The sequence below is a fragment of the Suricata suricatta genome, chromosome 3 (assembly GCF_006229205.1).
Source record: "Suricata suricatta isolate VVHF042 chromosome 3, meerkat_22Aug2017_6uvM2_HiC, whole genome shotgun sequence".
NCBI lineage: Eukaryota > Metazoa > Chordata > Mammalia > Carnivora > Herpestidae > Suricata > Suricata suricatta.
In genome coordinates this window covers 239899-254864 of record NC_043702.1, presented here as the reverse complement: position 1 = coordinate 254864, position 14966 = coordinate 239899, and the positions used below count along the sequence as shown (strand labels likewise).

At 60.0% G+C, this 14966-nt stretch overlaps 1 protein-coding gene across 1 annotated transcript; it reads left to right on the top strand.

Annotated features, from left to right (window-relative positions):
* Positions 1-2004: 2004 nt before the first annotated feature.
* BOK (BCL2 family apoptosis regulator BOK) lies at positions 2005-12149 on the top strand (the record flags this gene model as incomplete). The annotated part of the gene is made up of 4 exons (XM_029936149.1): positions 2005-2161; positions 2515-2643; positions 10125-10288; positions 11370-12149. Coding segments are annotated over 4 exons (576 nt in total), but the record flags the coding sequence as incomplete, so codon positions are not given.
* Positions 12150-14966: the final 2817 nt, after the last annotated feature.

The following is a 14966-nucleotide window of genomic DNA, read 5'->3' as shown; positions in this document are numbered from 1 at the left end:
GGCGCCCCCCTCAACCCCCCGCTGCTGGGCCTGGGAGGCGCCCGGTAGGCGAGGGGTACCCGGGAGGACATCCCCCACCCCGCCCCCTGCTGTTGGGCTGGTTTCCCTTAAGGGTGGACAGGGGGCGGGCGGGGAGGGAGGAGGAAGAGGGCAGAATGGCCTTGCGCTAGGCAGGCCCACCCACACTCCCAGTTTAGCCCACCCGCCTCAGGGCTCTCCCAATGCGGGCTCCGCCCAGATCTCGGACATTCTGGCCACAAAGACTAGAACTCTCCGGGGAAACAACAGTGTTTTGGTGGCTAAACTTCCAGAGTGACCCTTGTACCGAGCTGGGCACAGAAATCCTTTGTGGAACCACGTGTCAGATGTTTGTTTTGGAAAGCGGGTCTCAGGTGCTGCCTGAAATCCTGCGGCTCTTCCCTAAGAGGGTCAAAGTCATCACGGGCTGGCCACCTAGCTGGTGGAGTATAGACACCTGGGAGTGCTTATTTGGGGGGGCGGTCACACACAGCCGAATAACTGTTCCCACCTTCTCCAAGGTCTACACCCCAGGGAGGGTGGGACCAGCCCAGTGATTCAGTTTCAGGCACTGAGGTCACTGGCAGTGGGCCCATGGGGAGGGGATGGCAGGAAAGACAGAGCCCGGGTGGCATGGCTCTCCACACAGTGTGGGTCCAGGCTTAGAGGGAGTGCCGAGTGAAAGGAGACACTCAGCCTCTTCTCAGGCTGACACCAGTGTCTGCTTGTCCTTGTTTTGTGTCGACAGAGCAGAGCTGTGTAGACCTGGGGTGCGGGGAGACACACAGATTCTCTGGGGGCATCATAGAAGGGTGGTAGCCCACCGGGCCTCAGGGGAGGGGAGAGCCAGTGGGGTTTGGGGGAGTTGGGCAGGGGTCCCGAAGGCCTGGACCCTCCTGAGGTCAGCCACCCACAGCCATTTCAGCTGGCCTGTGGGGATGACACTGGGGAAGTTTCTAGAGGGCCCTGGAGAAGATGGTTCCTTGGGCTCCCAAGAGCCCCCCCAGACCCCTGGGGGACCCAGAAGGAAGTCTTGCCTCTGACCTGGACTGCCCTACAGCCCCTTACCCCCAGCCTCTGTCTCCTTGTCTGTGAGCAGGACCTGGGCACTGCCTCTGTCCTGGGCCCAGAGTCCCTATTGTCTGAACCTGTCTGAACTCTGCTCTGGCCTTTGCCCACCTGACCAGGCTGGTCTCTGTGCCCTCAGTCCTCTGTGTCCCACCCTGAGCTCCGTGCACTTCCGGCCTAGGCTTGGCGCCCAGCACCAGCCCTCTCAGGAGCTGGGCCTTCAAGGCCCTTCCTCAGCACATCAGGCTGCGTCCAGTCCCTGGGACTCGGCTCTGCCGGGTGGCCAAGGACAGAGACAGCTCGGCCCCCAGAGTGCTTTCTCTCCTTCATGTCTTTTTGCTGCATTCTGCTCTTGGAACTCCTCCGCACCAGCCCTTCGGGGCCACACTGTCTCCACACCCCCCCATGCGCCCCAAGCCCCTCCTCAGCACAGACGCCCGGTCCCCGGGGCAGCGGCACACAGGAAGAAGCCTGGGTTGCATCCCCATGGTCAGTCTCTTGGGGCCAGTCCCCGGCAGCCCTGAGGTCTGTGTGGGAACAGCCAGGCCGGCCCTGGGAATTTCCATGCCACCACCCCGCCGCCGCCCGCAGGCCTGGCCTCGCCAGTGTCTGCTCTGCATCTAGATCTTAGTTCGTTAGATGGAGTGCAGCTGGCCCAGGGATGACTCGGACACCCTTATCACTCCGTGCTGTCCGGTCCACGGCATTTCCCTGTTTGCTTTGGCTGCAGAGGCGACTGGGCTGGGGGACCCCAGTCCAGGGGCCGTGTGGACTTCCCGGCACATCACTGCCTGGGGCGCCGCAGCGAGCTCGGGCAGCGGGCGGGGCTGCTGAGAGGGCATTTCCTCTGCCGACCGTGGCCGCCCATCCAGACACACCCGCTTGGCACCAGGAGCCCAGGTTTGAACCTGGGCGGTGTTGGTGGCCCAGGGCAGTGGCTCAGCTTTTCGGATCACAGAGCAGTGCCGAGGCCCGAGTGAGGATGCCCCTCGGAGGCAGCAGCGGGGGGCCCGCCTGTGCTGGGCGCTGGCTGCGTGCACAGTCCGGCTGCCGCCCGGGCAGCTCACTGTGAACCGTGAGTCACCTAGCAGGCATGGCCCGTGTTCCTCCCTGGGATTCCCGCCTCACCGGCCCAGCAGGCTGGGCCCTGGGTGGGGGTGGGGGTGGCTGGCTTGTCAGAAGGGGCGGGCACCACGGTAGGTCGGGGGGGGGGGGTTCCCAGTGTACCTCCTTGGTCTCCTGTCCCCAGGGGCCATGTGGGGTCACAGTGGGGTGGGAATTTGACAGGCTGAGTAGGGGTCAGGGGTCAGACATGCTGAGCGGCAGCCGCGGGCACGGGCCATGAGGAGGGGACTGCTCCCAGGCCTGTGTGATGGCGGGGCTAGGGTCTCTCAGGACTGCTTCTGACCCCGCTGCGTGACTGCACAGGGGACGAGCTGGAGCAGATCCGGCCCAGCGTCTACCGCAACGTGGCTCGTCAGCTGAACATCTCCCTGCAGTCCGAGACCGTGGTGACCGACGCCTTCCTGGCCGTGGCGGCCCAAATCTTCTCTGCAGGTAGGCATGGGCACCCCCTTCCCCAGGGTGCCCACAGTGGGCTGGGGTGTGTGGGCCAGAGCAGGGGCTTGGTACTGGGGGCCTGGAGCCACCTGGTGCCCACGTGTACCTTCTTGCTGCACAAAAGAGCCCAGAACCTTGACTCAAACAGTGATGGTCAGTGTCTCTCTCCCCCACTCCGGCCTGGGTCTGAGGACGGTGGGCCTGCTGGGCAGCCAGCACCAGGCCTCTACGAGCTCTTTTTTGATTCTTTGTTTGTTTTTAGCTTTTATTTGTTTTTGAGAGAGAGACACAGAATGTAGGTGGGGGAGGGTCAGAGAGAGAGGGAGACACAATTAGAAGCAGGCTCCAGGCTCTAATCTATTAGCACAGAGCCTGATGCGGGGCTTGAACCTATGAGCTGTGAGATCATGACCTGAGCTGAAGTTGGCCGCCGCTTAACCGACTGAGCCACCCCGGCGCCCCTGGCCTCTGCGAGGTTCTGACTGGGCATTGGCTGGGATGGCAGCGACCTGAGGTTTTGTCTGGGCTGCATGTCCCCGATTGCCAGTTGGTGCTGACCATTGGCTGAGGCGGGGGTGGATGCAGTGCATCTTGCACGTGGCCTGTGGGCTTCTCACAGCGTGGCGCTGGGTCCCAAAGGCGAGTGTCCCAAGCAGCCCGGGCGGGACCACCAGGCTCTGGCAGAGTAGCCTCAGCAGTTAGTGTCACTGAAGGCACCTTGCCGGCGGCCCCACACGAGGGAAGATGCCTGAGGGCGTGAGCCCCGCGCTCACTGGCCAGTCTCTCAGGAACAGCAGCACACCTGTCTCACCTGGCTGGCCCGCACTCACCTGGGCGCCTCCTGGTGCTCCACCTGTGCCCTAGGAGAGGTGACATCTGCTCCTGCTGCCTCCTCTCTGTGTCCCCACCTCTGAGTGCAGCTCCTGCCGCTTCCTGTCTGTACATCAGCCTCCAGACTCGCTGGAGGCTTCGGGACTAATCCCCCTAAACCTTTGTCCCCATGTCCTCTCCTTGGAACCCTGCTGGGCTCCCTGCTGTCCACACACCTCATGCCCCCACCTGTGGTCCCACGTGCTGCCCTGGCACCCACACTCTGTGGGTCCATCCCTGTATCTTTGTATAACAGGTGCCAGGCTGTGCATCTAGGTAACCAGAGCCCCAGCCCCAACCAGCACGTCCTGCGGCAGCACATCCCTGTGTTTCCCAGCACCTGGGCCCATGAATGGGACAGCCAGCCCCCACCCTCGGGGAGGGACAGCGTCGGGGCCTTGGAGCCCGAGTGTTTCAGAGGCTGCATCCCGGCTGGAGGGGGGAGTGGGGTGAGCAGTCGTGTGGGGAGTGCGGAGGGCCGCCCTCCCTCTGGGGCTTTCTGGAAGGCACTCCACTGCGGGAGGAAGGGTGCCACGCAGTAGGGAGGCCTCGAGCACCCCCTCCTCTGGGAGGCGGTCCTGGCTCTGTGCTGACCAGCTCTGTGACCTTGGCCTGGGTTTCCTCATCCATGAGGTGGCTGGGACAGCAGCAGAGCAGGACGTTAGAGTGGAGGATTCGGGGGAGCCACAGTCCCCACCAGCCGCGGGTGCAGCCCACACCCTGCAGACAGAAGAGACAGAGCGGAGGGCTGCCTCACCCTGTCAGAGGTGAACCCCCAGCCCAGCTGACGTCCAGGCCCACCGACCCCACCCTAGTATCCTCTCCCAAGGAGGCCCCACCAGGTCCTGGTGGGCAGAGCAGTGCTCACTGTGCCCTCCCTGGGGCCAGTGCAGTGGGGACGCGGGATGGCCAGGGACGTGGGATGGCCAGCTGCAGAATCAGACTCCTACAGGGCCGCCCCTAGGTCAGCACTGACCTCCCAGGCAGGAGTCAGCAAGGCTAGGACATCATGAGGCTGAGCCTGGGTGGGCTGGTGGGAGGGCCAGTTTCTTTCAGAATGTTCTAACTGTCCTGACCTGTTTCCTTTAGGGGGGTGGGGGGCTGGTCTGTGGCAACCTGCAGGGGTGGGCTCGGAGGGCACCTTGTGGAGAAGGAAGCAAGTGGGACTCAGGAAGGAGGTGGGGTGCAGGGGACATCCTGGGCTGAGGACCACCCTCCCCCTCCCTGGGCTCCTGCGTCTCGGGCCTGCTGCTGGTGTGTGGGTGGCCGCCTGTGTCACTCCAGGCTGGCGGGCAGCTGGTTTATGAGCCGAGGTCTGGCTTTAAAAGGAAGGCTTATCTCTGAGAATGTGGCTCTGGTCTGCTGCTGGCCATGGGTCTGAGTGGGGAGGCTGGGCAGGCTCCTGGCTGGTGGCTGGCACGTGGGCAGGGGATGGGGACAAAGGGCCCACTCCACCTGCCCGGCCTTGCTCAGGGAGGTCACAGACCCCCAGCGGCTTGATTGCTTGTAGAGTTCAGTTAAAGTCTTGTGGTTTTCCCTGGGGACTGGGGCAGACTGATTGCCCCTTATGTTCAAGCACATCCAGCCCTGCCCCACGCCGGCCCTGCCCGCCTCTTGGCGCAGCCTCCACACCTGACCTGCCCCGTGGGCGCTGGGGCAGCTGCGCCCTCTTCCCTCTTCTGCTGCCTGGCCTGCATCTGGTCTCTTAGCTTCTCTGAACCTCAGAGCCGCCCGAAAAGAGAGCAGGGGAAGGCTGCGTGGAGGTGGGGTTGCAGGGCTGGCCCTCGGCTGCCGCCTGGCTCTCCGACCATCCCCCTTGCGCTAGCTGTCCCTCTCGCCCCCCTGCTTGCTGTCCAGGGCCTCCCCTTAGCCCCTTGTCCATCATGTCTCAGGTCCTTAGACCCTTCTGCCACAGGCCCAGCCCCAGTCATGAGGTGCTTGCCAGCCCCCTGCCCGTCTTCCCACAGCCCCTCCTTGCTCACGTGGACCTTCCCACTGCACTTTCCGCCCCCTCCTCCTGGCAGCGGCCCCTGGGGTGCAAGCCTTGGGGCAGCTTGAGGACTGCAGGGCAGGGTCTACGCCACCTGAGTGGCCACGCCTCAGTCCCTGCCCTTTGGCTACTCAGCTCCCTTCATGGGAAAAACTGATTTTTCTCTCCCTGATTAGAAGTTGGCAGGGGTTTTCGGTTTTTTCTTCTTAGGACAAGAGCAAAACAGTTTACCACAAAGAGATCAGAAAATACAAAAGATAAACAACTCGTAGAAACCAGTGATAAAAAGACCACCCAACCTAAAAATGAGCAAAGAACCTGAGTAGACGCTTCTCCAGGCAGATGTACAGATGGGCCATGGAAAGTGCTCTCAGCAGCTGCCGGGGAAGCACCTGGCAGCCCCCCAGGGTGGCTGGGATCAGAGTGGCGGGTGTGCACACGGGCTCGGCTGCCGTGGAAGATGGCCAGTTTCTCTAGCAGTTTAACTCGGGCGGAGTCACCGTGTGGCACCGCAGTCCTGCTCCTGCGTGTCCACCTGTGAGAGCTGGGAGCACCTGTCCACGCAGACGCTGGGAGCAGCTGCTCACAGTAGCTGCCTGGTGCAAAATGCGGTCTCTCCACACGGTGGAACGTCATTCAGCCACAAAAGGGAAGAAATGTTGACAGGCTACCTGGATGAGCCTCGGGGACGTCGTGCTGCGTGCACGGAGCCAGATGCAGAGCGGAGCGCCGTGTGTGAGCCCTTCCACGGGAAATGCCTCCAGTAGGGGGACCCCTGAGGCAGAAGAAGAGTAGGCGTGCAGGGGCTTGGGGGGTTGCTGAGGAAGGGGCCTGACTGCCCGCGGGTGAGGGCGTCCTTTGGGGGCATGAAAATGTGTTAGAGCCAGACAGAGGCAGTGAATGAACTAAATGCCACTGTAATTTATGGCAATTTACTACCATCCCTGGCTTTTCTCTCCAGACCTGAAAATCTAGCCATCACATGGAGCTCGCCCAGTGAGCGCCTGCCACGGGGCGGCACCACGGAACATGGTGCTCCCTTCCTGCACCCGTGGCACCACCCCGACCCTCGCATGTCGGTCCCTTCCCATGCCCCTCGGCAGGGAGGGGCACCTGTCAGGTGCTGAGGGCACCGCGTGAACAGGACAGAGCCACGACCTGGCGCCCTCATGGCCTGGCCTGTGGAGCTGGGGAGCATGCGCAGGGCCAGGTGGGAGTGGGGCCTGAGTGGTGGGTGTCTCACGTGAGATTTCAGACTTGGGTTTACTTTTAAGTCCTCTCTGCACCCAGTGTGGGGCTCTGACTCACAACCCTGAGATCAAGAGTCACACCCTCCACAGACTGAGCCAGCCATGGGGCCCCATAATGGATTTATTTTGAATGAGATGCAAAGTAACAGTAGGGGAATGACGGAGTCTGATGTGTGGGATTCAGAATTTTCTCTTTATTGAGATGAAACTTCTACAACAATTAACCATCATGAAGTGCACAATCGAGTGGCCGTTAATGCGTTCACAGCCCTGTGCAACTACCACCTCCGTCTCCGTCGCCCCTAGAGGACGCTGGAGCCTGTTAAGCCCCCCCCCCCCCCCCCCCGCCAGCCCCTGGCAGCCCCCAGCCTCCGTGTGTCTCCATGGAGTCACCTGTTCTGGACGTTCTGCGTAACAGGTTCACACGGTGTGTGTGGCCTTCTGAGTCTGTGGGTCCCCCTGAGCACTGTGTTTTCAAGGCTCCTGGACACTGAGGCAGGGTTGGTGCTCTGTCCCTTTTCGTGGCTGAGCCACATTTCCGGGGGGGACGGACCATGGTTTGCCTTTCTGTTCACAGTTGATGGCGGCTTTGTTGCCCCCACCTTTTGGCGATTGTAAGCAGGGCTGCCGTGAACACCGGTGAGCCGGGAGGAGGGGGCCGATTTGTGCTCCGGCTGCTCCGTGAAGGTGTGCTGACCAGTGTCGTGTCCCGCCCCGGCCAGCAGGGCGGGAAATCCTCACGGGTTCTTGATCCTGAGGGAGGGAAAGAAAGGGCAGGAAGGGGGAACACGGAGAGTAAAGACAGCACACGGAATCTGATCAAGCCTCCTCTTCTTTCTATTCAGAAAAAAACTGTATCTTATAAAGGTTTCAAGGCGGGAGAACAAGGCAGCTGACCTAGGTCGGTTGCTAGGAAACAGGGTTAAGGGATTAAGGCTGGAGTAAAAGAGGAACCGGACTAAAGTGTTTTAGCGCAGCGCCTGAGGGGCTGATACCACCCTGCCTGCAGGCGGTTGATCTTTGTTCTTCTGGCTTCTCCTGACAGGGAGTGGCGCTCCCCTGCCTATTTGCAACTCCCCTCAGGGAGTGACATATCCGGCTAGCAAATGGCCAAGCAGCTGAATCTTTGCCGCTTCCCACAGACCAGGCAGGTGCTGCGACCTCAGGCTACTTCCTGCCGGGACTGTGGCTGTGTTTCCCATAGGGGTGACAAGGCGCAGACTCACCTGGACCCTCACTCGTACTAATGTTTAGAGTTTAATGTGACAGGGGCGCTGAGCAGGCTTGGTCAGTGGAATGTGCAGCTCTTGATCTTGGAGTCATCAGTTCAAGCCCTGTGTTGGGGCTAGAGTTTTCTTTAAAAATAAATAAATGGGTGCCGGTCTGGCTCGGTCAGCTAAGCGTCCGACTCTTGATTTCGGCTCAGGTCATGATCTCAGGGGTTGTGAGACCGAGCCCCGCGTCGGGCTCTGTGCTGACAGCGCAGAGCCTGCTTGGGATTCTCTCCTTTCCATTTTTTCTTCCCCTCACCCGCTCATGCTTTCTTTCTTTCTCAAAAAAAAAAATAAAGAGACTTAAAAAAGAACGGTCACTGGTGTACTCACGTGTACTTGCTAGACCAGCATAATTGTAGTGTTTTGCTCTGTTTGTGAAGAACCTACCGCAGAGTGGCCGGTCGTGTTAGGAGGCGGAAGGCTGGGACGCTGGTCGCCTGGCAGGCAGGGATGGGTGCTGGGCCTCGGTTTCTGGGTCCCCTGGGCCCCCCTGCTTGCTTCCGGACTGGTCCACTCCACGCCGGGGGTCAGAAGTCAGAAGCTGAGTTTCCAGCCTGGGATCCCTGTGGGTCCTCAGCTTCAGGGCTGTGTCCTGGGCACTCTGCCGAACGTGCGCTGGCCTCCAGGCGCCGCTCAGACCAGTTTGGGGACACACGGGATCCTGAGCGGTGGTGCCGCCTGCTCCTCGCTCTTACGGCTCCTGCAAGTCACATGGCGCTTCCGCAGTTACATCTCGCTAACCGTAATCCTCACCAGCTACAATCTGTTTTCAACATACTGTAACATATCCTGTATTTTTTCTGCTGTCTTTTATCGTTGATATTTTAATGAGGACGAGGAGATTTTGGTACAAAGATGAATGACTAGTGGTTGTAATTGCAATGACAGTGGTAATACAGCTAGAGAAGACCAAGTGCCCCCATGTGCCACAGCGGTGCTCTTCCCAGTGCTTTGCATAGAATTAATGACAGCTGATTCCAGGAGGAGGAAAATTAAGGAAGGGAAGAAAGAGGCGAGCCTGAGTGGTTCAGCTGCTTAAGCATTTGAGTCCTGATATCGGCTCAGGTCGAGATCTCCCAGCCATGAGATCAAGACCCTCGTCTGGCTCTGCGCTGAGAGCACGGAGCCTGCCCGGGGTTCTCTCTCTCCCTCTCTCTCTGCCCCTCCTCCACTCACCCTCTCGCTCTCTCTGCTCCAACCCCTCACAAATAAGTAAACTTAAAAAAAATCAGTCTGACAGATTGCAACCTAGATCTTGTTTTCTTTGGCCTTTCCTTTGGTTTATTTTGGTTATTTGTGAGGGTGGGCATTTTTCAGATGTTTCATGTATTTGTATCTTTTTTTCCATGAAGCAGCTGTTTATTCTGTGTTCATATTTCTTTTGAAAGGTTTCTCTTTGTTCTCGCTGAGCTGTAAGCCCTCCTTGTACATTAGGGAAGCCCACACCCTGGAAGTTCGGGCCCTCCTTCCCAGGCTTTGTTCATCGGCCTTCCCAGGGGGCTCCGTCTTGGTTCTGCAGCTCAGGAGCTTGGTGGTCTGGGGCGGTCCTACCCCTCGTGGGCCTCGGCTGCTTCATGCAGGACACGTGCCAGGGCCCTCGCACCGCCGTTCCGGAGGACAGACCAGCCAGGGGCAGGCGCGGCTTGAAGCCACTTACTGTTCAGGGTGTGGCTGCAGGCCACTCAGCCGCCCTCGGCGCGGCCTGTCTCCTCCTTACCCAACTGCCTTGCTGCTCCTCGCCTCTTCCAGCAGACGGTGGGCCGCGCAAGGTTGTCCTGGGTGCCGGCCCGTGTGCGCGGGCGTATAATGGAGACTTCGAGAATCTCCGCCTAAGATCTACCCGCGAGGGGGCAGGACTGACCTGTGGCAGGGATGGTGGCTGGGGTTCGTGCCCGGCGGCCAGCCACCATGGCACCTGTCCAGCTGGGGGGCTGTGGGTGGGGGCTGGCCCCTGGTGCCCACCCTGGCATCAGAGGGATGATGGCGGGGGCGTGGCTCAGAGGGTCTCGGGCTCTTCCTGCGACCCTGAGGGCTGGACTGGAGCCAGGGTCCGGAGGGCCTTCTGCTGACCGGTGTCTGTCTCTCTCCCTGCAGGCATCACGTGGGGCAAGGTGGTGTCCTTGTACTCGGTGGCGGCGGGGCTGGCCGTAGACTGTGTGCGGCAGGCCCAGCCCGCCCTGGTCCATGCACTGGTCGACTGCCTTGGGGAGTTTGTGCGCAAGGCCCTGGCGCCCTGGCTGCGGCGGCGCGGCGGATGGGTGAGGGGCACCGGGATCCCGGGACGGGCTGTGAAGGGTTGAGCGCCCGAGCACCTGCAGTGGGGTGTTGCTGGGGGTTGGAGGGGTGGGTGAGCCCCAGCTCCGGTGCTGACCTGTCCTCTGCTCCCTCCAAGCCCGGAGCCTCCCCCACCTCCAGGGCTAAAGTCCTGCCGTCCCCGAGCCCCCTGTAGGGCAGAAGCTGGCCTGCAGAAGCGGCCCCCCGGCCCCTCGAAAGGTGGAGCACAAGCCCTGTCGGAGGGGGAGCCCTGTCACTGCTCAGAGCACCCCAGACCCACTCCCACCCAGCCACGTTCCCATGGCAGGAAAAGACAAGCCCAGCCCGCAGGGATGTGTGTGCACGTCCTACCCCCCAGGCTCCACACCCCCATCGTCCTGGCCAGTCCTGGCCAGGCCCCCACAGGAGATCTTGGTTTTCTCCTCTGTAAAATGGATGGTGGGCGAGGGTGTGTGAAACTCGCTGGCTGCAGATGGAGAGCACAGCCCGCTGCTGAGGGTGCAGCCAGAGACCAAGGTCAAGCGGTTCTGGGGCTGGAGCCTCATCTGAAGTTGAGGGGTGGGGGGATGACTGTGGCCATTCCTCAGCAGAGAGACCCCGAGGCCTCTGTCTCTGCTGCCTTCCTCTGTGGAGCCGCTGAGGCCACTGGGAGAGCCACTGTTGAAGTCTGGACTGCTGAGAAAATATTTCATTTCTTAGTGGGAATAGAAAGAAGTAGGAGTGGCCGTTCCCTGGGGTCTGGAAAGCTCAGTGCCCACCCCTGTTGTAAGGGGGAGTCTGAGCTGGATTTGGCATGTCCTCGTAGCCGGCTCCGCAGGGCCAAGGCAGAGGAGCCGGGAGGTGGTGGGGCCCTGCGTGGGGCACCGCAGGCTTCTCCCGTCAGCCGGCTGCTCCCGCTTTAATCTCCCTTCCCTCCTTGTGGTCCGGTCGTGTCGGCCCCACACTGGTCTTCCGCCCAGAGTAGACTGAGGGCCTTCCCCAACGGCCTCGTGCACCCCCTTGTGGGAGTCCGTGGACGTCCCGGGCAAGGTGCTCCGCCCTCTAACTGCGCCCTCTTCCCCCCAGACCGACGTCCTCAAGTGTGTGGTCAGCACAGAGCCCGGCTTCCGCTCACACTGGCTCGTGGCCGCACTCTGCAGCTTCGGCCGCTTCCTGAAGGCCGCCTTCTTCGTACTATTGCCAGAGAGATGAGCCGCCGGCTTGGGCACAGGCCGATGCCAGGCCCTCCAAGCCAGGAGGCCCCCGGCCGCCGAGAGTGTCGCCATCCTCCTCGACCAGGCTGGGCACGTGCCAACCCTCAGAGCCCCGCCTTGGTGCAGGAAGCCCTGCCCTGAGCCCCTCGTCTGCTACCCTGGCCCCTAGAAGGGGAGGGGGGGCCCTCCCTGGCCTGGAGCTGGGCTTCAGTGCCTTCCCCTGGAAACCCTGCCTGTCCCCTTCCATCTGGAGCCACAAAGTCAGGGTCACCTCCCAGGTCCAAGGGGAAGAGAGCTGGGAACACCAGGCTCTCACTGGATGCCTGGGTCCCATCTGTGAAGGTGGACGGTGTCAGGATGTGAGCCGGGCAGTGGGCTCTGCACATTCAGTCACTGGAGACCCTGGCCTGGCCAAGGCTGGAGGAGCCGTGGGGTCTTACTGACCTTGTAAACAGGGCAGAAGGCTCATGGGCTGGTTGCTTAATCCATTTCTGGAGGGAGTGCGTGTGCCCCTCCATGGCAGGGTCCCGGTGTGGTGGGGACCAGGGGTGCGGGCTCCAAGCTGGCAGGCCTGACCTGAGAGCACAGAAGCCCGTGAACAAGAAGGCTGGTGTGTGTGTGTTCAATCCCAATAAAGTTTCATGGCAACGGAGGGTGACCCATGTGCTTTCTTGGTGCCTCTGCCTGGGCACCACCACCCGGGGCCGGGACGGGAGGCGGTGAGAAAACACAGGTGCAGAAGCCTCCCGGGGCCCTCCCTGGCTGAGGCGGCCTCTGCTGCCACGCACCGAGGCAGGGAGCTCCGAGCGGACGCATCCGTCATTCGCAGGGTCACAGGTCACGCTCGCACACGTGCACCAGGGACAAACGGGCTTCTCGGCGGTCCTGCCCCGCACGGCTCCTTAGCAGCCAGGCGTTCTCCTCCTTTACTTTGCCCATACTAGGCTCTGTGCCCCTTCCTGGGCTCCCCTGGTCCCAGAGGCCTCGCTGCCGTGTGTTCCCCTCAGGGCCGGCTCCGGGAAGTCCCCACCCTATGCTTCCTGACACAGGGACATTCTCCCAAGGGGGCCCGACTCCTGCTCCAGGCACAGGCACATAGTGCCAGATTCTGCAACTCGGCCTCCCTCAGTCTTGGTTTCCCTTTCTGTACAACGTCCGGCCACAGCTGGCCCTGCCCCCCCGCCGTCCAGCCTCCCAGGGAGGCAGGGATCCTGGGCGCCGGTGCGAAGCTCGCTCCCCGCAGGCCCTGCCTGCGCCCTCCCGGCCCGGCTGTTCCACACCGGCCCGCCTGCTCCCTCACCCCCAGCCCGATCCTGGACCAGGCTGGCAGCGCAGAAAAGCAGTCGGGACTGGGACGGCACAGGGTCCAAAGGTGCAGGGCGATGGGACTGGGAGTCTCATTCACCCTCGTTACAAGACGAAGCGGGAGAGACCTCCGTTTCCAACAGCAACAAACAGGTAAGAGTTCGCACAAACCGCACAAGCGAGAGCCTTTGTGCAGAAGATGCGGTGGGTCTACAAGACCCCGCGTGGCCTTGAGCAGACAGACGCCAATGTTCTGGCCAGGAAATCCATTCACAAAGAAGACAACTTTTCATAAGCAAATTTATAAATTTCATGCCATCCTTGTAAACATATCAGAATGGCTTCCACCCCTCTAGATTTAAACAAGCTAATTTTAATGGGAGGACATTTTTTTAAAAAGCAAGAATAGGAGTGCCTGGGTGGCTCAGTCGGTTAGGCCTCCGATTTCAGCTCAGGTCATGATCTCACAGTTTGTGAGTTCGAGCCCTTTGTTGGGCTCTGTGCTGACAGCTTGGAGCCTGGAGCCTGCTTCCGATTCTGTCTCCCTCTCTCTGCCCTCCCCTGCTCATGCTCTGTCTCTCAAAAAGAAATAAAATTTAAGAAATATAGTCAGGATGAGCCTTAAGAAGGAGAGAGGGGAGGGAAGGGCCTGCCGGCAGCTGAGCCCAGTGTCACCTCCGTCACCGGACCTTGGGCCCCAGCCCGCGCACAGGCAGGAGGCCCGGGGGCCTGGGACAGCCAGAGCCAGACCCCAGTGCCCACAAAACAGAGTCAGTGAGGAAGGTGCGGGGAGAGATGAGATGGGACCCGAGGGGACAAATGCCAAGTGGATCAAAGAGCTAAGTGTAAAACATGAAATAATACTTGAAGAAATGGGTGATTTTCTCCATAACTGAGGAATAGACAAAACCTTCCTAAATATGTTTAAAATTCAGGAATAATAAAAGACAAAATGTATACTGGATAAAAAGACAACATTTAACATTTTCAAAAATATTTGTTACTTGAGACACAAAACAGTAGTACTCACCAGGGCTGAGGGTCAGGGGATGGGAGTGACTGTCATGTGGTTGGGGGTTCCTTCTGGGGTGACACAGATGATTCGGAAGTGGGTGGAGGTCACGGGGGTATGCATGCACTAAATTGTACACTTTAGTTTTTACACTGGTTAAAATGGTGAACTTTATGTCATAACAGTGCGTTTTACCTCAATAAAAAAGCTGTAATTGAACATTAAGAATATCAGGATTAATATTCCAAATTCAAGAGAGTGTATCAGCTACAAAAATCTAGAAGAAGAAGAAAAAAAGTAAAAGAAGAGAAATGCAAACCCAAACTAGCCCAGCTTCCTCTCCCTCGGTGGTGGGGGCAGACGGCATGGCCCTGGGGGTTGGGTCTGCGTGCCCCTGGCCTTGGTCTGGCAGCCTGGGTCCTGGACAGCTCGCCCACACATGCCGTCAGGACCCCCAAATGGCAGGTTCTTGGTTGGGATGTCATTAGGTGCGCCAAAGACCCGAAGCGGCGGGCGTCCAGCAGGAGGGGACCTGCGGGAGGGGACCTGCGGAAGGGGACCTGCGGTATGAACCGTGACCCGGCTGCCGGAGGAGCACCTGCAGCTGGGGGTAGGCAAGTGTGCCCTGTTTTCCGGTTTTAACAGTAAGGCCATGTCGGTTTTGCATAAGCAAAGCCACCTTGTGCAGAGTCAATCTGGAAATGACACGGAGGAGCCTGTGTGGCAAGTCGGTGCCATGAGCACCAGGGAAACCGGTGATTCCAATTAGATTGTAGCCAACTCTCACTCTCTGCTCGGGTGGGGCAAGCTGCAGACTTCAGGCCCGTCCTGTCGTCCTAACAGTGTCACCTCTATGAGAATATCTGTACCTGGAGGATAAGGCAAATAATATCGCAAAGAACCAAGACTTTTCACCTTAGAAGAGGTAAAATCAAAGAATTCCAGTAAAAAGTCCTGCATCCTAGAATGGGAACTGGAATGGTGTGGACATGTAGTTTCTTCTGTAAACACAATGCACGTCTCCTTTACCCAGGCGGCCTGGGGAGGGCGCCGGCTGCATGCTGACCTCGCACAGACTGAGCTGGTGCTGAGAAGGTGAGGTGGCACTGTTCCTGGCTCTACCCACGCAGGTGGGAAGCAGGGCAGCGCCTG